Source organism: Tachyglossus aculeatus, chromosome 1, assembly GCF_015852505.1.
Source record: "Tachyglossus aculeatus isolate mTacAcu1 chromosome 1, mTacAcu1.pri, whole genome shotgun sequence".
Taxonomy (NCBI): Eukaryota; Metazoa; Chordata; class Mammalia; order Monotremata; family Tachyglossidae; genus Tachyglossus; species Tachyglossus aculeatus.
In genome coordinates, this window is record NC_052066.1 from 105,288,227 (window position 1) to 105,313,455 (window position 25,229).

Here is a 25,229-nt window from a genome sequence, read left to right on the forward strand (position 1 = left end):
AAGTGCTTAACAAATACCATAATTATTATTATTTTTATTATTATTTGCATCTGAGGGGTGCGTGGGAGGCAGAGATGGAGTCAGCCATTTGTAGTTATTGAGTGCTTACTGTGTGCAGAGCACTGTGCTTGGGAGAGTACAGTATAACAGTATAGCAGACACAATCCCTGCCCACAGAGAGCTTACAGTCCAGAGGGGGAGACGGATATTAATTTGGCATATCCTGGCCTGCTGCTCAAACAAACAATCGATCAATCGTATTTACTGAGTGTTCACTGCGTGCAGAGCACTGTCCTAAGTACTTGGGAGAGTAACAATAATAATGATGGCATTTGTTAAGCGCTTACTATGTGCAAAACACTGTTCTAAGCGCTGGGGAGGATACAAGGTGATCAGGTTGTCCCACGGGGGGCTCACCGTCTTCATCCCCATTTTACAGATGAGGTAACTGAGGCACAGAATGATAATAATAATAATAATAATGGCATTTATTAAGCGCTTACTATGTGCAATGCACTGTTCTAAGCACTGGGGAGGATACAAGGTGATCAGATTGTCCCACGAGGGGCTCAGAGTCTTCATCCCCATTTTACAGATGAGGTAACTGAGGCACAGAATAGTTAAGTAACTTGCCCAAAGTCACACAGCTGACAGTTGGCGGAGCCAGGATTTGAACCCATGACCTCTGAGTCCCAAGCCCGGGCTCTTTCCACTGAGCCACGCTGCTTCTCAATACAGTACAATATAACACTATAACAGACACATTCCCTGCCCACAACGAGCTTGGAGTCTAGAGGGGGAGACGGTAACAATATAACTGACCTAGTCCCTGCCCACAGCGAGTTTATAGTCTAGAGGGGGAGACAGATATTAATAGGATGTTTCCTAGCCTGCTGCTCAATCGATCAGTCGTATTTATCAAGTGTTCACTGTGTGCAAAGCACTTGGGGGAGTACAGTAGAGCACTATAACAGACACATTCCCTGCCTTCAACGAGTTAACAGTCTAGAGGGGGAAACAGACATTAATAGAAATTCAGAAATTACTGATACGTACATAAGCGCTGTGGGGCTGAGGTGGGGGTGAATAAAGGGAGCAAATCAGGGTGATGCTGAAGGGAGTGGGAGAAGAGAAAATGGGGATTTAGGGAAGCCCTCTTGGAGGAGATGTGCCTTTGAAGGGTGGGGAGTGTGATTGTCAGATGCTCAGCGCCTAGAACAGTGCTTTGCACATAGTAAGCGCTTAATAAATGCCATTATTATTATTATTATTATATGAGGAGGGAAGGCACTGCAGACCAGAGGCGGGACATGGATGAGAGGTTGGTGGCAAGATAGATGAGGTCGAAGTGTGACAGCACGGCTTAGTGGAAAGAGCCCGGGCTTGGGAGTCAGAGGATGTGGGTTCTAATCCCGGCTCCGCCACCTGTCTGCTGTGTGACCTTGGGCAAGTCACTTTACTTCTCTGTGCCTCCGTTACCTCATCTGTAAAATGGGGATTAAGACTGTGAGACCCACGTGGGACAACCTGATTACCTCGTAACTATACCAGTGTTTAGATTAGTGCCTGGCACTAGTTATTTTTTTTCATTCATTCATTCATTCAATTGTATTTATTGAAAACTTACCACGTGCAGAGCACTGTACTAAGCGCTTGGGAAGTCCAGGTTGGCAACATGTAGAGACGGTCCCTACCCCACAACGGGCTCACAGTCAAGAAGGGGGAGACAGGCGACAAAACAAAGCATGTAGACAGGTGTTAAAGTCGTCAGAACAAATAGACTGACAAATAGAATAGAATTTACAGTGAGTTGGTTGACATTAGAGGAGTGAAGTGTGCTACTTGGTTAGAATTGGAGGGAGGGGGACTCTGGGACCCCTGGCACAGGGCCGTGTCCCCTGACCTCAGAGGCAGTGCCCCATCTCCTCTGAGGAGATGAAGGAGATTCTTCAGCATTTACGACTTTCAGAGGGACAAGTCACAGTACAGGCTTGGTGCCCGTGGGACCCAGAGAGGGAGAAGGCCTTGACATGGCCCTTTCCTTTCCTTTCCTTTCCTTTCCTTTCCTTTCCTTTCCTTTCCTTTCCTTTCCTTTCCTTTCCTTTCCTTTCCTTTCCCTTCCTTTCCCTTCCTTCCCTTCCCTTCCCTTCCCTTCCCTTTTTCCTTCCCTTTTTCCTTCCCTTTTTCCTTCCTTCCTTTCCTTTCCTTTCCTTTCCTTTCCTTTCCCTTCCTTCCTTCCTTCCTTCCTTCCCTTCCCTTCACCTTCCCTTCCCTTCCCTTCCCTTCCCTTCCCTTCCCTTCCCTTCCCTTCCCTTCCTTTCCCTTCCTTTCCCTTCCTTTCCTTTCCCTTCCCTTCCCTTCCCTTCCCTTCCCTTCCCTTCCCTTCCCTTCCCCTCCTTTCCCTTCCCTTCCCTTCCCTTCCCTTCCCCTCCCTTCCCTTTTTCCTTCCTTCCTTCCTTCCTTCCTTCCTTCCTTCCTTCCTTCCTTCCTTCCTTCCTTCCTTCCTTCCTTCCTTCCTTTCCTTTCCTTTCCTTTCCTTTCCTTCCTTTCCTTTCCTTTCCTTTCCTTTCCTTTCCTTTCCTTTCCTTTCCTTCCTTTCCTTTCCTTTCCTTTCCTTTCCTTTCCTTTCCTTTCCTTTCCTTTCCCTTCCTTCCTTCCCTTTCCTTCCTTCCCTTCCCTTTCCTTTCCTTTCCTTTCCTTTCCCTTTCTTCCTTCCTTTCCTTCCTTCCTTTCCCTTCCCTTCCCTTCCCTTCCCTTCCCTTCCCTTCACTTTCCTTTTTCCTTCTTTCCTTCCTTCCTTCCTTCCTTTCCTTTCCTTCCTTTCCTTTCCTTTCCTTTCCTTTCCTTTCCTTTCCTTTCCTTTCCTTTCCTTTCCTTCCCTCCCTTCTTTCCTTCTTTCCTTCCTTCCCTTTCCCTACCCAACAACGGGCTCACAGTCTAGAATGGGGGAGACAGACAACAAAACAAAACATGTCGACAGGTGTCAAGTCATCAGAATAAATAGAAATAAGGCTAGATGCACATCATTAAGAAAATAAGTAGAATAGTAAATATGTACAAGTAAAATAGAGTAATAAATCTGTACAAACATATATACAGGTGATGTGGGGAGGGGAAGGAGGTAGGGCAGGGGGATGGAAAGAGGGATTGGAAAAAGGGGGCTCAGTCTGGGAAGGCCTCACTTCCTTCCTGTGAGACCCCAGGCCATCAAGAGGCCTGAGCTGGGGTCTCTGTATAAATGCCCCTTCCTCTCTCCATTCTGGATTCATTCATTCATTCAATCGTATTTATTGATGAGCGCTTACTGTGTGCAGAGCACTGTACTAAGCGCTTGGAAAGTACAATTCAGCAACAGAGACAATTCCTGCCCACAATGGGCTCACAGTCTAGAAGGGGAGAGGCAGACATCAAAACAAGGAAACAGGCCTCAGTAGCCTCAATATCAATGAAGAGAATTATAGATATGTACACATCAACAGTGCTTAGAACAGTGCTTCAGTGCTTAGAACAGTGCTTTGCACATAGTAAGCGCTTAATAAATGTCATCATTATTATTATTATCAAAACAAGTAAACAGGGAATAATAATAACCCGCTGTTGGGTAGGGACTGTCTCTTTATGTTGCCAATTCGCACTTCCCAAGCGCTTAGTACAGTGTTCTGCACACAGTAAGCACTCAATAAATACGATTGATTGATTGATTGTACTTCCACAGTGCTTAGTACAGTGCTCTGCACACAGTACGAGTGAATGAATGAAATCGAATTACAGATAGGTACGTATATACGCAAGTGCTATTAATCAATCAATCATATTTATTGAGCACCTACTGTGTGCAGAGCACCATACTAAGCGCTTGGGAAGTACAAGTTGGCAACATATAGTGACGGTCCCTACCCAACTGTGGGCTCACAGTCTAGAAGGGGGAGACAGAGAACAAAACAAAACATATTAACAAAATAAATAGAATAGATATGTACAAGTAAAATAAATAAATTATTAAATTTATTTAATATTTAATATAAAATATTAATAATGATAGCAATGATGGCATGCCCCCGCAGGGGCCGGGCAGGTGGGCAATGAAGGGGTGACAGAGGTGAGGAGGGACGGGGCTGGGGTCTCGGATGGGTGGCACTGAGGTGAAACAGGCGGTTAGGTGTTCCCCCTTCCCTGATCTCTGCTATCATCATCATCATCAATCGTATTTATTGAGCGCTTACTATGTGCAGAGCACTGTACTAAGTGCTTGGGAAGTACAAATTGGCAACATATAGAGACAGTCCCTACCCAACAGTGGGCTCACAGTCTACTGCTATCCCCCCTGCAGTGTAGCTGACGCCCCTGCCCTTGTCCCACCCTCCCCTTTGGTTCTCCAGTGCCCAGCGCTTACATAGTAAGCGCTTAATAAATGCCATTATTATTATTATTATTATTCTCCTCCAGCGGGCACCCTGGCAGTGCTGAAGTGGCTGTTCACCTGGCCGCTCAGCCTACTCCTCTACTTCACCGTGCCCAACTGCAACAAGCCGCGCTGGGAGCAGTGGTTCATGGTGACCTTCGCCTCTTCCACCCTGTGGATCGCCGCCTTCTCCTACCTGATGGTGTGGATGGTGCGTATCCTGCGCGGGAGCCCCCGGGGATGGGCTCGTCTCGTGTGTGTGTGTGTGTGTGTGTGTGTGTGTGTGCGCGCGCGCGCGTGCGCGCGCCTGTGTGTGTGTATTCTAGACTGTGAGCCCGCTGTTGGGCAGGGACCGTCTCTATATGTTGCCAACTTGGACTTCCCAAGCGCTTAGTACAGTGCTCTGCACACAGTAAGCGCTCAATAAATACGATTGAGGATGATGATGATGGGCTCGTCGTGTGTGTGTGTGTGTGTGTGTGTGTGTGTGTGTGTGTGTATTCTAGACTGTGAGCCCACTGTTGGGTAGGGACCATCTCTATATGTTGCCAGCTTGTACTTCCCAAGCGCTTAGTACAGTGCTCTGCACACAGGAAGCGCTCAATAAATGCGAATGAATGAATGAATCCGTGTTTGGCCACGTTACACAAACTCAAGGCCCTACTGAGAGCTCACCTCCTCCAGGAGGCCTTCCCAGACTAAGCCCCCTCCTTCCTCTCCCCTTCGTCTTCCTCTCCATCCCCCCAGCCTTACCTCCTTCCCTTCCCCACAGCACCTGTATATATGTATAGATGTTTGTACGGATTTATTACTCTATTTATTTATTTATTTATTTTACTTGTACATATTTATTCTATTTATTTTATTCTGTTAATATGTCTTGTTTTGTTCTCTGTCTCCCTCTTCTAGACTGTGAGCCCACTGTTGGGTAGGGACCGTCTCTAGATGTTGCCAACTTGTACTTCCCAAGCGCTTAGTACAGTGCTCTGCTCACAGTAAGCGCTCAATAAATACTATTGAATGAATGAATGAAACTAGATTGCGAGCTCACTGTGGGCAGCAAATGTCACTGTTTATTGTAGTATTGTACACGCAACAACAACAAGCAACAGAGAAGTAGTGTGGCTCAATGGAAAGAACATGGGCTTTGGAGTCAGAGGTCACAGGTTCAAGTCCCGGCTCTGCCAATTGTCAGCTGTGTGACTTGGGGCAAATCACTTCACTTCTCTGGGCCTCAGTGACCTCATCTGGAAATTGGGGGTGAAGACTGTGAGCCCCTGTGGCTCAGTGGAAAGAGCCCGGGCTTTGAAGTTAGAGGTCATGGGTTCAAATCTCAGCTCTGCCAATTGTCAGCTGTGTGACTTGGAGAAAGTCACTTCACTCCTCTGGGCCGCAGTTCCCTCAACTTTAAAATGGGGATTAAGACTGTGAGCCCCCCGTGGGACAACCTGATCACCTTGTAACCTCCCCAGCGCTTAGAACAGTGCTTTGCACATAGTAAGTGCTTAATAAATGCCATTATTATTATTATTTTATTATTATTATTATTATTATTATTATTATTATTATTACCCAAGTGCTTAGTACATTGCTGTGCTCACAGTAAGCGCTCAATAAATATGATTGAATGAACGAATGAGTATGTATTCATTCATTTATTCAATCGTATCTATTGAGCGCTTACTGTGTGCAGAGCACTGTACTAAGTGCTTGAGAAGTATGTTGGCAACATATATAGATGGTCCCTACCCGACAACGGGCTCACAGCCTAGAAGGGAGAGACAGACGACAAAACCAAATGTGTACTTCCCAAGTGCTTAGTCCAGTGCTCTGCGCACAGTAAGCGCTCAATAAATACGATTGAATGAGTGAATGTAGACAGGTGTCAAAGTCGTCAGAACAAGCGCTTAGTACAGTGCTCTGCACACAGTAAGCACTCAATAAATACGATTGAATGAATGAATGAATTAAAGCTATGTGCACATCATTAACAAAATAAATAGAATAGTAAATATGTACAAGTCAAATAAATAGAGCAATAAATCTGTACAAACATATATACAGGTGCTGTGGGGAGGGGAAGGAGGTAGGGTGGGGGAGATGGGGAGGGGGAGAGGAAAAAGGGGGCTCAGTCTGGGAAGGCCTCCTGGAGAAGGTGAGCTCTCAGTAGGGCTTTGAAGGGAGGAAGAGAGCTAGCTTGGCGGATGTTGGGAGGGAGGGCATTCCGGGCCCGGGGGAGGACGTGGGCCGGGGGTCGACGGCGGGACGGGCGAGAAAGAGGTACGGTGAGGAGGTTAGCGGCGGCAGAGGAGCGGAGGGTGCGGGCTGGGCTGGAGAAGGAGGGAAGGGAGTTGAGGTGGGGAGAGGGGGACACATTTGTTTGTGCATGCACGCACGTGTGTATGTGTTTGCATGGGTGCATTTGTGGGTGTGTGGGTGTGCGTGTGTTTTTCTCTGGTTGTGGCTGTTGGCCCTGTTGTAGCTGAGAATGGAAATCTCCCACTCCTCGGTGCAGTGCGAGTCCCGCCCCGAGAAGAGCAGCACTGGTGGCCCTCTCTGAGGCAGCATCTGGAGGCCGCTTGGCTCCTACCAGGGCTTCCGCAAAGAGGCAGGACCCTTTCGGCCAGGAAGGGCACCCACGGCGGGTGGCAGCAGCTATATGTTGCCAACTTGTACTTCCCAAGTGCTTAGTACAGTGCTCTGCATCATCATCATCATCATCAATCATATTTATTGAGCGCTTACTGTGTGCAGAGCACTGTACTATGCGCTTGGGAAGTCCAAGTTGGCAACATATAGAGACAGTCCCTACCCAACAGTGGGCTCACAGTCTAAAAGGGGGAGACAGAGAACAAAACCAAACATACTAACAAAATAAAATAAATAGAATAGATAGGTACTGCACACAGTAAGCGCTCAATAAATACGATTGAATGAATGAATGGGCATCCTCCCCCAGGCCGGGGAGGTCTCCATGGGCAGAGGGGGACGGCCCGGCCAGTTTGGGAGGAACTCCGCATTGCCCTGGTTTTCTCAGCCGGGCAGGGTGCAACAGGGTGGCCTCCCTGCCCGTCCCCGTCCTGCTCCCCGACTGCAGCTGGACAGGTCACAGGACACCGGGCCGGGACTGGGGAGAAATATAAGAGGGGAAGGCTGGCTCCAGAGCTCGGGAAGGGCTCTGCCGGCCATCCGCCGACCGGCCGCCCCGTCCCCGCAGGTTACGATCATCGGCTACACCCTGGGCATCCCCGACGTCATCATGGGCATCACCTTCCTGGCAGCCGGCACCAGCGTCCCCGACTGCATGGCCAGCCTCATCGTGGCCAGACAAGGTAGGGGATGACCGCAGCCCCCTCCACCCGCCTCCCTGCCCCCACCACGGACACCAGGCCGCGATTCCCACCTTGAGGAGACCGAGAAATCCCGGGAGAAGCCGGCCTGTCCCCTCCCTGACACCCCTCCGTCCCTCTGGTATCACCGACTGTGACGCCTCTAGGAAAAAATCCGGTGTCCGTCTTCGTTTACAAGGCTGAGATAGACCCATCGATGGCTCTCTCCCGCTCAACGTGGCCTAGTGGAAAGAGCGTAGATCTGGGAATCAGAAGGTCATAATAATAATAATAATAATAATGATGATGATGGCATTTATTAAGTGCTTAATATGTGCAAAGCTCTGGGGAGGTTACAAGGTGATCAGGTTGTCCCGCGGGGGGCTCACAGCCTTTATCCCCATTTGACAGATGAGAAGGTCATAATAATAATAATAATGATGATGGCATTTATTAAGTGCTTAATACGTGCAAAGCTCTGGGGAGGTTACAAGATGATCAGGTTGTCCCGCGGGGGGCTCACAGTCTTTATCCCCATTTTACAGATGAGAAGGTCATAATAATAATACAAATAATGATTATGGCATTTATTAAGTGCTTAATATGTGCAAAGCTCTGGGGAGGTTACAAGGTGATCAGGTTGTCCCACGGGGGGCTCACAGTCTTTATCCCCATTTGACAGATGAGAAGGTCATAATAATAATAATAATAATAATGATGGTATTTATTAAGTGCTTAATATGTGCAAAGCTCTGGGGAGGTTGCAAGGTGATCAGGTTGTCCCGCATGGAGCTCACAGTCTTTATCCCCATTTGACAGATGAGAAGGTCATAATAATAATAATAATAATGATGGCATTTATTAAGTGCTTAATATGTGCAAAGCTCTGCGGAGGTTACAAGGTGATCAGGTTGTCCCGCGGGGGGCTCACAGTCTTTATCCCCATTTGACAGATGAGAAGGTCATAATAATAATAATAATAATAATGATGGCATTTATTAAGTGCTTAATACGTGCAAAGCTCTGGGGAGGTTACAAGGTGATCAGGTTGTCCCGCGGGGGGCTCACAGTCTTTATCCCCGTTTTACAGATGAGGTCACTGAGGCCCAGAGAAGTTAAGTGACTTGCCCAAATCAATCAATCAATCAATCAGTCGTATTTATTGAGCGCTTACTGTGTGCACATCTTTGTACTGTGTGCAATCATACGATTGATGATGCAGAGCACTGTACTAAGCACTTGGGAAGTACAAGTTGGCAACATATAGAGACAGTCCCTACCCAACAGTGGGCTCACAATCTAGAAGTCACACAGCTGACAACTGGCGGAGCAGAATTTGAACCTGTGACTTCTGACTCCAAAGCCCGGGCTCTTTCCACTGAGCCACGCTGCCTCTCTCATGGGTTTGAATCCCAGCTCCGCCACTTGTCCTCTGGGTGGCCTCGGGCAAATCATTTCACTTCTCTGAGCCTCAGTTCTCTCATCTGCAGAATGGGGATTCAATCCCCGTTCTCCCTCCTAATTAGACTGTGAGCCCCATGTGGGACCTGATTATCTCAGATCTGCCCCAGCACTTAGCAAGGTGGTTGGCACTTGGTGAGTGCTTAGTAAATACCACTACCACAGTAGCAGAGCGGCCTAGTGAATAGCGCACAGGCCTGGGACTCAGAAAGACCTGGGTTCCTTGCGACTTGTCTACTGTCGGACCTTGGACAAATCAATCAATCAATCGTGTTTATTGAGCGCTTACTGTGTGCAGAGCACTGTACTAAGCGCTTGGGAAGTACAAGTTGGCAACATATAGAGACGGTCCCTACCCAACAGTGGGCTCGCAGTCTAAAAGTGGGCTCACAGTCTTAACTTCTCTGGGCCTCAGTTACCTCAGCTGCCAAACTCATTCGTTCAAGCGTATTTATTGAGCGCTAACTGTGCGCAAAACATTGAACCAAGAGCTTAGATTGGCGCAGTGGAAAGAGCCCGGGCTTTGGAGTCCGAGGTCATGGGTTCAAATCCCTGCTCCGCCACTTGTCAGTGGCTGTGTGACTTTGGGCAAGTCACTTCACATCTCTGTGCCTCAGTTCCCTCATCTGGAAAATCGGGAGTAAGACTGTGAGTCCCCTGTGGGACAACCTGATCACCTTGTAACCTCTCCAGCGCTTAGAACAGTGCTTTGCACATAGTAAGCGCTTAACAAATACCATCATCATTATTATTATTATTATGGGTTCAAATCCCGGCTCTGCCAATTGTCAGCTGTGTGACTCTGGGCAAGTCACTTAACTTCTCTGTGCCTCAGTTCCCTCATCTGTAAAATGGGGATGAAGACTGTGAGCCCTCCGTGGGACAACCTGATCACCTTGTAACCCCCACAGCGCTTAGAACAGTGCTTTGCACATAGTAAGCGCTTAATAAATGCCATTATTATTATCAATTTTATTATTACTATTATTAAGATTAAGACTGTGAGCCCCATATGGGACACAGACTGTGTCCCACCTGATTAGCTTGTATCTACCCCAGTGCTTAGTACAGTGCCTGGCACATAGTAAGTGCTTAACAAATACTATGTAAAAAAAAAAGCATATACCACGTGGCTTAGTACAGTGCCTGGTACATAATAAGTGCTTAACAAATGCTATATAAAAAAAGCATATACCACGTGGCTTAGTACAGTGGCTGGCACATAATAAGCGCTTAACAAATACTATATAAAAAAAGCATATACCACATGGCTTAGTACAGTGCCTGGCACATAGTAAGCACTTATCAAATACTATATAAAAAAAGCATATACCACGTGGCTTAGTACAGTGCCTAGCACATAGTAAGTGCTAAACAAATATTATATTAAAAAAAGCATATACCATGTGACTTAGTACAGTGCCTGGTACATAGTAAACGCTTAACAAATGCTATGCAAAAAAAAGCATATACCACGTGGCTTAGTACAGTGCCTGGCACATAGTAAGTTCTTAACAAATGCTATATTTTAAAAAAGCATATACCACGTGGCTTAGTACAGTGCCTGGTACATAGTAAGCGCTTAACAAATGCTATATTTAAAAGAAGCATATACCATGTGGCTTAGTACAGTGCCTGGTACAGAGTAAGTGCTTAACAAATACTATATAAAAAAAAAGCATATGCCACGTGGCTTAGTACAGTGCCTGGTACAGAGTAAGTGCTTAACAAATACTAAATAAAAAAAAGCATATACCACATGGCTTAGTACAGTGCCTGGCACATAGTAAGTGCTTAACAAATACTATATTTTAAAAAAGCATATATCACGTGGCTTAGTACAGTGCCTGGTACATAGTAAGTGCTTAACAAATACTATGCAAAAAAAGCATATACCACGTGGCTTAGTACAGTGCCTGGCACATAGTAAGTGCTTAACAAATGCTATATAAAAAAAAGCATATACCACGTGGCTAAGTACAGTGCCTGGCACATACTAAGCGCTTAAAAAATGATATATAAAAAAAGCATATACCACGTGGCTTAGTACTGTGCCTGGCACATAGTAAGCGCTTAACAAATGCTATATTAAAAAAAAGCATATACCACGTGGCTTAGTACAGTGCCTGGCACATAGTAAATTCTTAACAAATGCTATATTTTAAAAAAGCATATACCACGTGGCTTAGTACAGTGCCTAATACAGAGTAAGCGCTTAACAAATGCTATATTTAAAAGAAGCATGTACCACGTGGCTTAGTACAGTGCCTGGTACAGAGTAAGTGCCTAACAAATACTATATAAAAAAAAGCATATACCACGTGGCTTAGTACAGTGCCTGGTACAGAGTAAGTGCTTAACAAATACTATGCCAAAAAAAAGCATATACCACGTGGCTTAGTACAGTGCCTGGCACATAGTAAGCGCTTAACAAATACTATATTTTAAAAAAGCATATACCACGTGGCTTAGTACAGTGCCTGGCACATAGTAAGCGCTTAACAAGTACTATGCAAATAAAAGCATATACCACGTGGCTTAGTACAGTGCCTGGTACATAGTAAGCGCTTAACAAATACTATATAAAAATAAAAAAAAGCATATACCACGTGGCTTAGTACAGTGCCTGGTACATAGTAAGCACTTAACAAATGCTATATTTAAAAGAAGCATGTACCACGTGGCTTAGTACGGTGCCTGATACAGAGTGAGTGCTTAACAAATACTATATAAAAAGAAGCATATACCACGTGGCTTAGTACAGTGTCTGGCACATAGTAAGTGCTAAACAAATATTATATTGAAAAAAAGCATATGCCATGTGACTTAGTACAGTGCCTGGTACATAGTAAGCGCTTAACAAATGCTATGCAAAAAAAAAAAGCATATACCACGTGGCTTAGTACAGTGCCTGGCACATAGTAAGTGCTTAACAAATGCTATATAAAAAAAAGCATATACCACGTGGCTCAGTACAGTGGCTGGTACATAGTAAGCGCTTAATAAATACCATTATTAGTATGTGGCTTCTTGTTCTTCAGGAATGGGTGACATGGCTGTGTCCAACTCCATCGGAAGCAACGTATTTGACATCCTGATCGGGCTGGGCCTGCCCTGGACCCTGCAGACCTTGGCTGTGGACTATAATTCCTACGTGAGTCACCCCCCGACCCTGCCTCTCCCCTGCCCTCCCTGCCACTGTTGGGTCCGGGGGCGACGGGAGGCTTCAAGCCAACTCCCAGTATGAGCGCTTAGTACAGTGCTCTGCACACGGTAAGCGCTCAATAAATACGATCGAATGAATAAGGGCAGAACCTGGCAAGGTTATGCGAGCTCTCCTCCCCCCGTCCCCAACTCCAACCTCACTCTGAAGCAGAAATCCGTCAGTGGTATTTACTGAGCGCTTACTCTGCGCGGGGCACTGTACTCAGCGCTTGGGAGAGTACAACAGAGTTGGTAGGCGTGCTTCCTGCCCACAAGGAACTCACAGTCTAGAAGAGAGGCAGATGTTCAAATAAATTATGGGGATTTAATGTGGGGATGGTGGCGGGGGTGAATGTCGAGTGCAAGGATAATAATGAAAATAATAATTTATTAAGCACTTACTAAACGCTGGATGACGCTTAGATAGGGTGACGTATTTATTAAGCGCTTACTATGTGCAAAGTACTGTTCTAAGCACTTAGGGTGACGCCGGAGGGAGGAGGGAAGAGGAGGGGTTAGTGGGGAAGGCCTCATCGATCGATCAATCAATCAATCAATCAATTGCATTTACTGAGCACTTGCTGTGTGCAGAGCACTGTACTAAGCGCTTGGAAGAGTACAACACAGTAATATAACAGACGTATTTCCTGCTCACAATGGGTTTACAGTCTAGAGGGGGAGGGAAATGCGATTTTAATAAGGCTTTGAAGGAGGGATGAGTTGTGGCCTATTGGCTATGAAGAGGGAGGGATTTTAGGGCCATCATCATCATCATCATCAATCGTATTTATTGAGCGCTTACTGTGTGCAGAGCACTGTACTAAGCGCTTGAGAAGTACAAGTTGGCAACATGTAGAGACAGTCCCTACCCAACAGTGGGCTCACAGTCTAAAAGGGGAGATGTAACTGTCGCCAGTCCCCTGAGGAACAATTTTATTTTTGGATTGTGAGCCCCCTGAGGGCAGAGACCATGTCCAACTCCCATCTGGGTATTCTTTCCCAGCATTTCATTCAGTGCTGTAAACACAGAAAGCACTCAATAAGTAGCTAATAATAAATGGGAATTAATAATCAATAAACAGGAAGCAGCGTGGCTCAGTGGAAAGAGCCCAGGCTTTGGAGTCAGAGGTCCAGCTCCTCCACTTGTCAGCCGTGTGATTTGGGGCAAGTCACTTCACTTCTCTGGGCCTCAGTCACCTCATCTGTAAAATGGGGATTGAGACTGTGAGCCCCACGTGGGACAACCTGATCACCTTGTATCTACCTCAGCGCTTAGAACAGTGCTTTGCACATAGTAAGCGCTTAATAAATGCCATTATTATTATTATTATTACTATGACTATTACCACTACTACTGAGAAGCAGCATGGCATCGAGGGTAGTCAGAAGCTCATGGGTTCTAATCCCACCACTCCTACTTGTCTGCTGTGTGGCCGTGGGCAAGTCACGTCACTTCTCTGAGCCTCAGTTACCTCATCTGTAAAATGAGGAATAAGACTGTGAGTCCCATGCGGGATGGACACCTGATTTGCTTGTATCCACCCAAGCGCTTAGTTCAGTGCCTGACACATAGTATGCACTTAATAAATACAATTACTATTATTATTACTACTACTAATAATAATAATAATACCACTACTGCTACTGCTAACTTATCAGTGCCTCAGTTACTTCATCTGTAAAATGGAGATTAAGACTGCGAGCCCCATGTGGGACAACCTGATGACCTTGTATCTCCCCCAGTGCTTAGAACAGTGCTCGGCACATAGTAAGCGCTTAACAAATACCATCATTATAGAGAAGCAGTGCGGCTTAGTGGAAGGAGTGTGGGCTTGGGAGTCAGAGGTCATGGGTTCTAATCCTGGCTCTGCCACTTGTCAGCTGTGTGACTTCAGGCAAGTCACTTCACTTCTCTGTGCCTCAGTTACCTCATCTGGAAAATGGGGGTTAAGACTGTGAGCCCCAAGTGGGATAACCTGATCACCTTGTATTTACCCGCTTAACAAATACCATCATTATTATTTTTATTACCCCAGCGCTTAGAACAGTGCTTGGCACATGGTAAGAGCTTAACAAATAGCACCGTTCCGAGTTGTCCTTCCCTTCAATCAGTGGTATTTACTGAACACTCACTATGTGCAGAACACTATTCTGAGCACTTGGGCGAGTCCAATACAACAGAATTAGAAGAAATGTTCCCTGCCCCCTACCCATCCCCCTGCCTTACCTCCTTCTCCTCCCCGCAGCACCTGTATATATGTTTGTTCAGATTTATTACTCTATTTATTTTACTTGTACATATTTACTATTCTATTTATTTTATTTTGTTAATATGTTTTGTTTTGTTGTCTGTCTCCCCCTTCTAGACTGAGCCGCTGTTGGGTACGGACTGTCTCTATATGTTGCCAACTTGTACTTCCCAAGCGCTTAGTACAGTGCTCTGCACACAGTAAGCGCTCAATAAATGCGATTGAATGAATGAATGAATCATTATTATTATTAGTACTACTACTACTCCTGGTCCCGGGAGCTGGGCGGCAAAGCCGGACTCTTTCCTACCCACCAGTGTCAGAGAGTGGAGACGAGAGGCTGGTAGTGTTGAGGCACCTCGTAGACCGGGACATGGACTGCGTCCAACCTGATTAGCTTGTAGCCACCCCAGTGGTTAGTTCAGTGCCTGGCACATAGTAAGCGTTTAACGAATACCATTAAAAAATACCCCCAAACCAGACCGTTGGCACCATTTGCTGATTACCCTCTGGACACCCTCCCTTAGAGTTAAGGGTTGGTTATCCAAAACCGCTCATTCTCTCCTCCCTCCCCTCCCTTTCCCCGTGCCTCCGTGGCCCTCGTGCTGCCGAATTCCTCCCACGGGGACGAACCGCTTACCCAACCGTGACTCAGATTTAACCTTTCTTCTCCGCAGATTCGGTTAAACAGCCGAGGGCTCATCTATTCGGTCGGCTTGCTGCTGGCGTCTGTTTTCGTCACAGTAGGTGCCTCCTTTTCTCCTTATTTTCAAGTCTGCTTTTTCTCAAACCCCATTCCGCCCCCCTCAGCTTCCCCAGCCTCTCTGGGCAGCGGTGCCCTCTGACCTTTGGATCCCTGGCTATCACCCCCGGGACTTGGCTATCGGGCCTAGTTGCCCTGTTCCCCCCCCTCCCACCTCAAGGACGGCAGGAAATGTTTCTGTGTCTCTGGTACGTGGTCCTCCCAAAGTCCCCAGCTGCCGGCCAGCCGGGCAGAGGGATTTCCGCCGAGGAGGGATGCCGCCCTGAGTAGGCCGAGCCCCTGACCCCGGTGGCCTCGAATGGCCGGCTGAGCCAGCCCGCTCTGTGTCCGCTCCAGGTGTTCGGCGTCCACGTGAACAAGTGGAAGCTCGACAAGAAGCTGGGGTGCGTGTGCCTTTTCCTGTACGGCATCTTCCTGTGCTTCTCCATCATGACCGAGTTCAACGTCTTCACCTTCGTGAACTTGCCCATGTGTCGGGACCACTGAGCCACTCGGCGAGACTCTGCCGAGGGACCCTTCCTCCTCTCTGTGCAATACGGAGCGCCGCTGGTGCCCCTCTCCCCCCCCACCCACCCCAGCAGGGCACCGGGCCCCCTGAACCGGGGACGTTCAGTCTACCCAGCCGGCTGTCCGTAGGGCCTCCTCCCGACACCCTCGTCCGCCGGCCGCCTCGGCTCCCCCTCCTCATATGCCGTCGGGACTGCCCCCGTCCACGTGAAGACTTTCCACCGCTCACGCCATGTCGGAAAGGGACCCGGGGGCCGCGGCCTCGGAGGTGACTGGCTGCTAACTGGCCCCACGCCAGGTGAAACTCGTTCCAATTCCTCTTTCCTCTTTAAGTTATTTCACGGACTCCTGGTGGGACGTACGACTCGGGACCGTTGGTGGAAGGGGAGGAAGAGGCCTCCCGGGGCAGGTGTCCTTTCCAACAGAAATGTGGCGTTCTGGACCTGGGGCGCAAAGGGCCACATAGCAAACCTTCTTTGTCCAGGGAGCGAGCCGGCTCCTGGCACGGCTCCTGATGGCCTGAGCCCCCTTTGGGGACCAGAAGTTGGCCTGGCGTTGCCCTAGGGGATGGGGCCCAGGGGGTCTTGGGGCAGAATGGGGGTTCCCTGTAAGTAGGGGAAGGGGGAAATCCACCTGAGATACGGCTGAGTGTAGGGTCTCCAAGGAGCCAGGCCGGCTGCCGGCCTCCCTTCCACGAGGACCTGGGCCCGTCACGGCGTTAGCCCGAAGGTGGCCCGGTCCGGCAGAGACAGCCTCTCCCACTGGTGAGTGATTGAGATTCCTTCTCTGTGATTCCCACTCGTCCGGGGCCCAGGGGGCCATCCCTGCAAACACCCCCCCCGCCCCCCCCCCCCCCCCCCCCCCCCCGCCATCCACCACATAGTCACTGAGTTCCCGACACTGCTTTCTGGGGAAAGAAAGATGCGAATTTGCACAGTCCTGACCCGGAAAGCCACCGCTCGACGCTGAGTACGCTGGACCCGGCCAGACCGTTTGGAGGGAGGGTTCTCCCGGGAATGCGGCCCATCTGCCACCAGAGGGGCCGGGGGACAGGGGAGGAGGAGGAGGTGGCACTTTGGAAATGCAGAATGTGTTTTACGCGGACTCGCTCACGAGCATAATTTATTGTGACAGTTTTGCCAACCGTTGCTTGGAATCACCCCGCTAGGTTTCGTACGATGCCGTATCGGTATGCAGAATCACTCCACGAGCTGAATTACGTGTATTTATTGAAACTGCGCTGGCTGTGAGCACCCATCACGTATAATTCACCCGCTGTGGCTACTCTCCCTTCCCTGTAGACTTTGGAGGAAATCGCTGTGAGCAGCACAACGTCGCCTAGGAAAGTGCTTTTGTGAGCGTTACAGAAGGCGGTGGGGGAGGGAGAGGGGGGTCACCGGTAATCAAAGCACAAGGGTCCGCACACCTGGCTCTTAACTAGGGGGAGTTCTGCCCGCACCCCATTGCACATAGCACTTGATTAATTTAAGTGTGTTTCCTTTGGGCAGACCGACGGGGCAGGCCGCGTAAAGCCAGCATCCCTAGTCTTTCTTCCCGTGAAATTCTTCTTTCCTGCTTGTGGGCCTCTCGGGGAATCAGTGAAAACGGGGGTCACCCATATCAGAAAAGATGCTTGTGCGTTCTCTGCTTCTGCCTTGATTCCCCTGGAGAGAAGCCGGGTAGAAGGTGGCCTAGAGCTTTTCCAGCCTGCAGGATGGGTGGTAGCCCACGGAGTGGACAGGTGGACGCGGATTCCCCTGAGCTCCCTCAGGGACCCTCCCTCCTTGTCCTAAAAATGGCATGGTCCTCAAACAGGAAGGCATCTGAGGCACTCCGTCTTGGCCTGAATGTCTCGGTTGCGCTTTGGCTAATGAGGGTTTCCGGTCACGACCCCTCACCCGGGTGGGATAGGGCCACCCCCGAAGCTGGGGAATCTTCCCAACCTGGGGCGAGGGGCCCTGTACTCTAGGTCCCACCCATGACCATGTCGATCAGACGTGCCCTTCCCCTCTGGTCGAAACTCCAGCCTGCTCTGAGAGCTGGTGCCTAGGAGAGCCTAGAAATTATGCTCCTGCTCCACTCGGAGACGTTTCTCGGGGAGGGTCCCTCCCCCTACTCCCCTGGCCCCGACCCACCGAGCTAGATGGCAAGATCTCCCCTCCCATCGTGCAATCCTCCAGATCCTAGCTTTGCTGTGTATGTTTACAATAAAATACATCGTGGCCATATTTGTGCATTTTGCAACTAGTCCGTGTAAAGTGCCAAAGTACGTAAGTTACCCCGAACCGCTCCTACGTGAGCTCCGTCAGTCGAGCGCTAATGGCTGGTCGTAGTTGGAGTGAGCCGATCCCCCTGGCCCCAGACCGTTCACCGGTACCAGCCTGATTTTATTAGCCTTCTCCCGGCCCCGGAAAGAGTGTGGGGACACGCTTGCCCCCGTCTCTCTTCAAGTGGTCGGGGGAGAGGGAGGTGAATTGCCTGGGTCTCCTTCTTTGTTGGAGCAAATGTTGGAGTGTCCCATCCAAAATGTAACTCCGACCCACCTCCCTGCTCTGGCCCGGGCACCAAACTCAAGTGTGCCACTGCCCCAGCACGGACCCAGGAGGTTGCAAGTTGATGACCGGACTTTTCCACCCGTCCCGGTCAGCTCCCTCAGACTGTGGTGGTGACTCGAGGGCCTAGGAGGGGACTTTATTTGCTTGGCCATACAGGTCTTTCCCACACAGGCACCCCAGGGTGTTCGGGGTAAATGCCCGGAGAAACCCCCAAGATTCAAAAGGCAGTTTAGGTAGGGCAGGAGAAGTGGAAGTGGCATGGAGAGTTACCATCTAAACCGGTCACCTGCCCAAGTGAAACTTCTGAGCCCCCCTCAAATACAGGATTAGCCCCGGGCTAGGTCCTTTCTTCCCCCTCATTTCTCCTTCTGGGTGTGGGACCCAGAAAAGGGGAGCAGGACCAGGGACGGGCTGATCCCGATCGGATCGGCCCGGCCCCTGTCTGACCCGACCCCACGCAAGCCCTGCCAATGGAATGGCTCCGCTGGGCGAGAGAAAGCACGCTGGGTTCCAGGTGCCAGAGAAATCATTCTGAGGCCTGATCATGAGAAAACCCGGCCCTTGTGTTTTCCTAAATTGCACCCGATCCAAACTCCACATGTGGGGTGGTGGTCGGAGCTCGCCAAGTGGGAGGTGGTTGGGAAACGGGGTTTGCATTGGCTTTTTTGGGGTCTCTGGGCCTACGGATCTGTGTTCAGCTCTACTTTGGGCTTCAAGTCGGTCATTCACCGCAGATCCGGTCACCGAAGCCTCTCTCACCGAGCTAAACTGAGAGGCCTCGGATGTGGGGCAGGGAGCCTTGGCTGCTCAGGGGGTCCATACTTGAGTTGGTCATCTGGTGGGAACAGAATGCCCAGGGGCACAGCAAGGGGAGCCTCGCTTTGCTCCTCCACTGCCCACCGAGTCCTCCAGGTTGGGACGAGGGAACGTCCCGGGGCAGAATTCGGGGATTTTTTTTCATCTATTCATCAATCCTTTCCCGTTTGATTGAGGGTGCATCAAGTTAGGATCGCTCCACCCAGTTTGAGCAAAACCTTCGTGGTCCCCGACTTTCTCAAACTGGGGGTAGGGGCTACCCTCTGACTGGCCCCCACTGGTTGTTATCTTTGCCCTCCCCTTGACTCCCTCCTTGACTGCCTTTTGTCAGTACAAATCCAATGCCCTTTTTCAACCCACTGGGCCCACACCTCGCCCACCCAGCCCTCAGTCCTCCAGGACACCCCTTCTTGTGGTGAAGATAAAGGCAGACTGGCTTTACCTCCTCTTCCACATACACATCCAACCTGCTTCTCTCCTCTCTCTGGGGTGCTTGGGGCATGGACAGTTTGGGGGTCCATTTCTAGGGTCCTTCCTCCCCTCCCTTGCCTGTGGGAATGGTTTCCTGACACTCACCCCCTTGGAGATCCTACACTTCCAGGTTGGGAAGCCAGGCAGAGAAAGCTGGGAAGCGGGGAGGGGTGGGGGTGCAGTGATCTCTGTCTCCGGTGCTTTCCAGTTGATTTTATACCCTGGGAGATTATTTGTAGGAAAGAGGTCAGTAGGCCCAAATTCCACCAACTCTCAGAGCCCGCCGGTTACAGGGTGGATGGAACGTGTATATAGCAATGTCCACTAACTGAGAACCTTGAAATTTAAGGTGCTCGAAGGTTGTGTTTTTTTGGAAGCAGAAGTCCATGGCCCGATATTTTGCTGAGACCTAGTCTTTAAGGAAGAGAGTGTGCGGTGACCTCCCTCTTTTTAAGGTTTACTTCCTGGGAATATGTAATTGGGTGGTATTTCTCTGCCCAGATTTTTGTGGGAGGCTGTGTACATAAATAGGGTGCGTCTTTGTACATACAATTATGCTTGTACGTTAAGTATTTTTCTATTCAGCGAAGCAGTGTGGTTCTAGCGATTTCCCATGGGAACAGAAACCGTAGCCTACTTTTTCGTCACCCTCCTACTGCCCTGACGGGTCTGGGCTAGGATCCGCTGTGGCTTGGGTGCCTCCTGTGTTTCTATAATCCTGTGGCCCTAGAGGAATCCCAGTATGCGTACGTGTGCAATGATGTGCTTTCCACACCCAGGCTCATCCCTCTTTGTAGCAGCTCGAGATGAATTCCCCGCCGTCCCACCCATTAGGATCGCTCTTTTTTCCAGAGAAGAGCAGCCAGAGGCTCGGCCTTGGGTCCGGATTTCAGATCCTGGACACCGAACCAGCTCTCAGTCCAGCTCCTATTCCCTGGCAGTCGGAGCTGGAATGTTCCAACTGTTTCCATAGCCTGCAGCTCGGATGGCGGTTATCCGGGAGCCGACTCCTTCCTCCTGCCTCTGGTTGATAGACCGTAGTCCGTGTTCTTCCCGGCTCTGCCCGTTTAACCCTTCCTGACAAAAAAGGCAGCATCGCGCCTAGAAGCATGGCCTGGCAGCTGTGGCTAACGGAGCTTGGCCAGTGAGCCCTGGCCGCTAAACACGGTGGTGGGGAGGGCGAAGTAGAGGGAAGGGGGGCCGTCCTTGATCCGATCCCTCCCCGCCCCGCAAAGCATCTCTGAGGCCTGGCCCTTGTTGAGGAGAAGGCCCAGATGAAGTCTGTGCCCAAATCGAAACGTCAAATTGCGGGAACTGAAAATGGGGCAGCGATGCCTGCCACGGGCTGAGGGCCAAACAGTGGCCCGGGCTGGGAAACTGGGTACGACCCATTCTGTTCTCTCGGGGACGCTGTGCTTGGCGCTGGCTGGAACTCCTCAGGAAAACACTGTTTCTTTGTGACCCACGACCATTTCCCTCAGCGGCACCCGAGGGAGATCGGAGACCGAAAGGGATCCCGTGACAATCAGATTTGGGACGATCGTTTCAAGGGAGTTCTCAGCAGCAGAGTTTTCACTTTTGAAGCCAAGAGCCACTAGTGTGCCGTGTCCAACCCGGCTCAGATTGGACCCACCTTCGTTTGAATTCCAGTCTCCGGGGCAGAAGCCCGAGGCCTGCTGGGTACTTAATTTTCCAAGGACAGAATTCAGGTGAAGGTGGCCAAAAGCCAAGGGGCAGCACCCTGACTGTTCGCTGGTCGGTCGGTCGACCCCCAGACCAGATTCGGGTTGGACATTGGGGTGAGTTGGGTTGGCCCCTAGATGAGGAGCAGGCGTGGAGTTTGCCACGAGGGAATCGTGTGAGATGCAAGCACCAGAATGTACAGCGGAGGACCTGTTTTTAAAGGTCCACGATAGCTCTGCGGGCCCCCCGGAGCCAGTCTTCCGCCCTCAAAATTGGGGACCGTGGCATTCGCCGGGCAGGAGCCGTAGGCTGAGAGACTTAGCAAATGTTTCCTGCCAATGAGGTCCAGTCTTCCAGGAGATGGCAGAATCGCCATTTCCGTGAGCCCCAAAGCAGGTCACGCTCCCGTCTTTCTGGGGTGGTCGTGAGGGCCCAGTTGAGAGGCTGGGGACTGGAAGCTTCTTTCTTTTCCTAGCTGCCCTGTGGAAGGGAAGTGCGCTGTTATGAGACTCTCGGAGAAATTGGTACCGATGTGGCCGCTCGCATCAAAGTCGTTGATTTTACACCTGACCCACCTAGACCTCATCAGGCCCGGATTCCCCTGTTCACGGCGCGGACGTGCACAGCAGCATTATGTGAAAACCGATAGATGAGGCAATAAAAGACTTCCCCTCCCAAACGGTTCAGTGGCAAAAGCTTTTCTGTTCAAAATGAGGAGAAGGGAGCCGGGACAGGGTGAACCTAATGTGCCTTGGATTGGAAATGAGGAAAAAAAAATTGTTAAACCGATTTCTAGCTTCTTTATAGAGTCTTTTCAAAGCTGCAATACTGGCCCGGATTTTTAATTCTCTTTCTATTCATTTTTCCTGAAAGAAATTGGATTGCCCTGAGATTTTAGCCCTGGCTGGGGAGACACCGACCCCGGGAAGAGAGCCAACCGTAGAGCCCGTCATTCTCAGCCCAACTAAACCTGCCTTGGGCAGGATGGGTGACCCTCCCCGCCTCCCCTAGTGATGTTCTGCACTTCGGCCAGCCCCTTCCCAGAGTTGTAGGAAGCTCTGCCAACCTTCCTCTGTGATGAATCCATGCTGCCAGAGGGGCCCCACATGGCTTGGGCAGAGCGTGGGGCAGGGCTGTTTGAGTTTGGGGAGAGGAGTGGGGCCCTGCCCCTCCCCGAGTGTCCCCGCTCTACTGGAGCCCTCCCTCAAGCCTCACGTCCTGCCCCTCCCAGTGAACAGCACTCTAGGAAACTGCTGTTGTTTGAGGCGACAGGACTGATGCGACCGGCAGGAATGACAGCGACTCAGGTGTACACCCGGCCCCCGCCCCTACCCACCACCCTACGTGATGGCAGCTCTCAAGGAACCCCTTGCTGGGAATGGTGGAGCTCCCCAAGGGGTGGAGGTCCAGGGCACTTACACCATTGTCCCCCACTCTCCCCACGTCAACCACCAGAAACGCATCAGATCGATCCATTTGGCCCGTTCCCACCTCCTGCCCAGGATCTGACTGAATTTGCCCACATTCGGTGGGTAAGGCCGCTAGGGACAACATCCTTCAAAGGCACCGGAGGCTAGCCTTGCCGGAACGGTGACTGATATATCAGATCACCATGGTGAGAGAAGAAAGTAAATGCTCGCTTTTCCCTGCTAAACGAGAGAGTACCATTTCTAACCAAGCCCAGGAGCACCGTGGTAGCAATAAACAATCCATCTTTCCCCACGAAGGTGTTTCTTCCCATCGGGAGAGATGCAGGGGGAGAGAGCCAAGTCTGAGTTAAGAGAGGAAGGCCGGTCCCGTCTCTCAGAGAATTGCTGAGCGTCCCCGGAGGCCCCAGACTCCTAAATGGGGCAGCGGTCCTGTCTGTCATCATTCCGTTCAGGCTGCCCTCGGTCCTTAGCCATCACAAGCCGGGCCGGACCGACTCCGGGTCCATCGCAGGGAAACCCCGGCAGGTTGGCTGAGGGAGGAGAGAGGCCAGAGAAGTGGAGACTCCTTTTCTTCCTTCCTCCATGCTCCTTCCTGGCTCTGAGAGGCTTCTTGTTTGTTCTGTGCCCTGAGCTTGCCAACAGCTGCCCAGAACCAGATGCAGCCCGCAATGGGGCTTCACCGCTCCCCCGCCAGCCCGGGTGACAACTCAGAGGAGCACAACTCTTGCTACTGAGGCACGGTACTTTATTACCTGTTTATGGAGAGGGGAGAAGGGCAGAGGTAACCTATATAGGTCACTGAGTCGTGGCAGGATTATACCTGTAGTCACAGTCCTGTCAGATGAAAAATCAGGTAGAGGCCGGGTTTTTTTGCAGAAAGTGTACTGTCCGTCGGAAAGCTCTTTAGAGGATTTGCTTTCCCAAAGAAGGCAGACTTTAAAGCTAGAGTTTGCACGCTGCGCAGTTTTGTTACCGTGTCGAGGGGTTTGGGGGGAACACGAAGGGAATCCATTAAAGGTACATGGAGTTTTCTCCGCTGCCGAAAAGGACCGGGGACAGAGAAGGCCGCGAGGCTCGGGTCTGGCCACGGGACCCACAGAGAGTCGGGGTCTGCCGGTCTGGAGCTGGGGTTGAAGGGCTCCCCGCAGCTCGCCTGCCAGGGGCTGTGGCCACAGGGTGGTGGGCAGGCCACCCCCAACTCAGAAATGGTCCAGGTGCTCTTTGTGGGATGTTGCCTGTGTGTGAGGGAGACACTTGACCAGCTAGAACAATAACTTCCAGAAGCCCTCAGGGCCAACACACTTGCACAGTGGCTCACTCACTCTCAAACACACACTCACACACCTGTGCACCTGGAACTATCTCCAAGGCCAGCTTGGGGATCAAATGTCCCGGCCTGAGTCCATCTTAGGAAGGAAAAGTTCCCAGGACCCGGCCCAGGCAGGGCCGGCTCCGTGAATAGCGCGTCTCACTTTGGTACCAAGCAAGGATGGCCCCCCGCATCTTTGCTCTCCATTGGCTGCAGCATTGTGATCAGCCAAAGCCACGTTGGGCCAGGGGCAGACTATTCCGAGTCCGCCCCTCTAGCATCTTCCCCAGACAATATGGGACTCCGAAAGGCAGGACCATAAGTTCTCGGATAGCTTTTAGGCCTTATTTTTTAAAATTTATAAATATAGATTTATATTCGGGTACAAATGCATTATGTACTTTTAACCCAGTATGTTCTCCATTTTTAAAGCAGAGCTGTTTGGTAGCTGGCTGCCAACTCAATGAGAAGAAAAACATATATGGCTCACGGGCAAGGCGGGAACCAATATCGGTATTTCAAATTCTATGTGCGCGTGTATGTGCGGGCGAGGGTGTGGGTGTGTTCTTGCATGCATGTTTCTAAAAGATGGGATCTAGAAATTTTTCCAGTTTGGTATCGGGAAGCTTATTTAAAATATGGATCAACCCGAAGTTGAAGCTGTTCGTCAGGAATCGATAGAACTTCCCACCCATCTTTTTTTCTGAAACTCCGTTTCCTTTTCTGAATGTAATCACCTAAGGCTTAGGGTGGAAGCCAGGAAACTGTACACTGAAATATTTATACCTGCAATTTATTTATTTATTTATTGATGCGTCTAACAAAGAGAATGGAAGATGTGATGAGCTATTGTAATGCATTCATGTCCTCTAGGTGGGCGTTGAGAAAAATAAAATGTAACTCGATGAAAAGTCATGTAATATTAACTGATTTTCACTTTCTAGCCTTGCCAGATTCGCCTCAGCAATATACATTCTCAGTGAAGTCTCTCTTCACGATGGGAATGAACCTAAAACATTTCCCTGGACTTTAATTTTGCACCGATCACAA

At 50.0% G+C, this 25,229-nt stretch overlaps 1 protein-coding gene across 1 annotated transcript in view; it reads left to right on the forward strand.

Annotated features, from left to right (window-relative positions):
• SLC24A3 (solute carrier family 24 member 3) overlaps nucleotides 1-16,527 on the forward strand; it is a 515,859-nt gene extending 499,332 nt beyond the window's left edge. The window contains exons 14-18 of the mRNA XM_038745680.1: nucleotides 4,447-4,613; nucleotides 7,620-7,734; nucleotides 12,234-12,346; nucleotides 15,323-15,388; nucleotides 15,745-16,527. Coding sequence (XP_038601608.1) covers nucleotides 4,447-4,613; nucleotides 7,620-7,734; nucleotides 12,234-12,346; nucleotides 15,323-15,388; nucleotides 15,745-15,894 — 611 coding nt within the window. The 3' untranslated portion in view covers nucleotides 15,895-16,527. The remainder of the gene's footprint in view (nucleotides 1-4,446; nucleotides 4,614-7,619; nucleotides 7,735-12,233; nucleotides 12,347-15,322; nucleotides 15,389-15,744) is intronic.
• The last annotated feature ends 8,702 nt before the right edge of the window (nucleotides 16,528-25,229 follow it).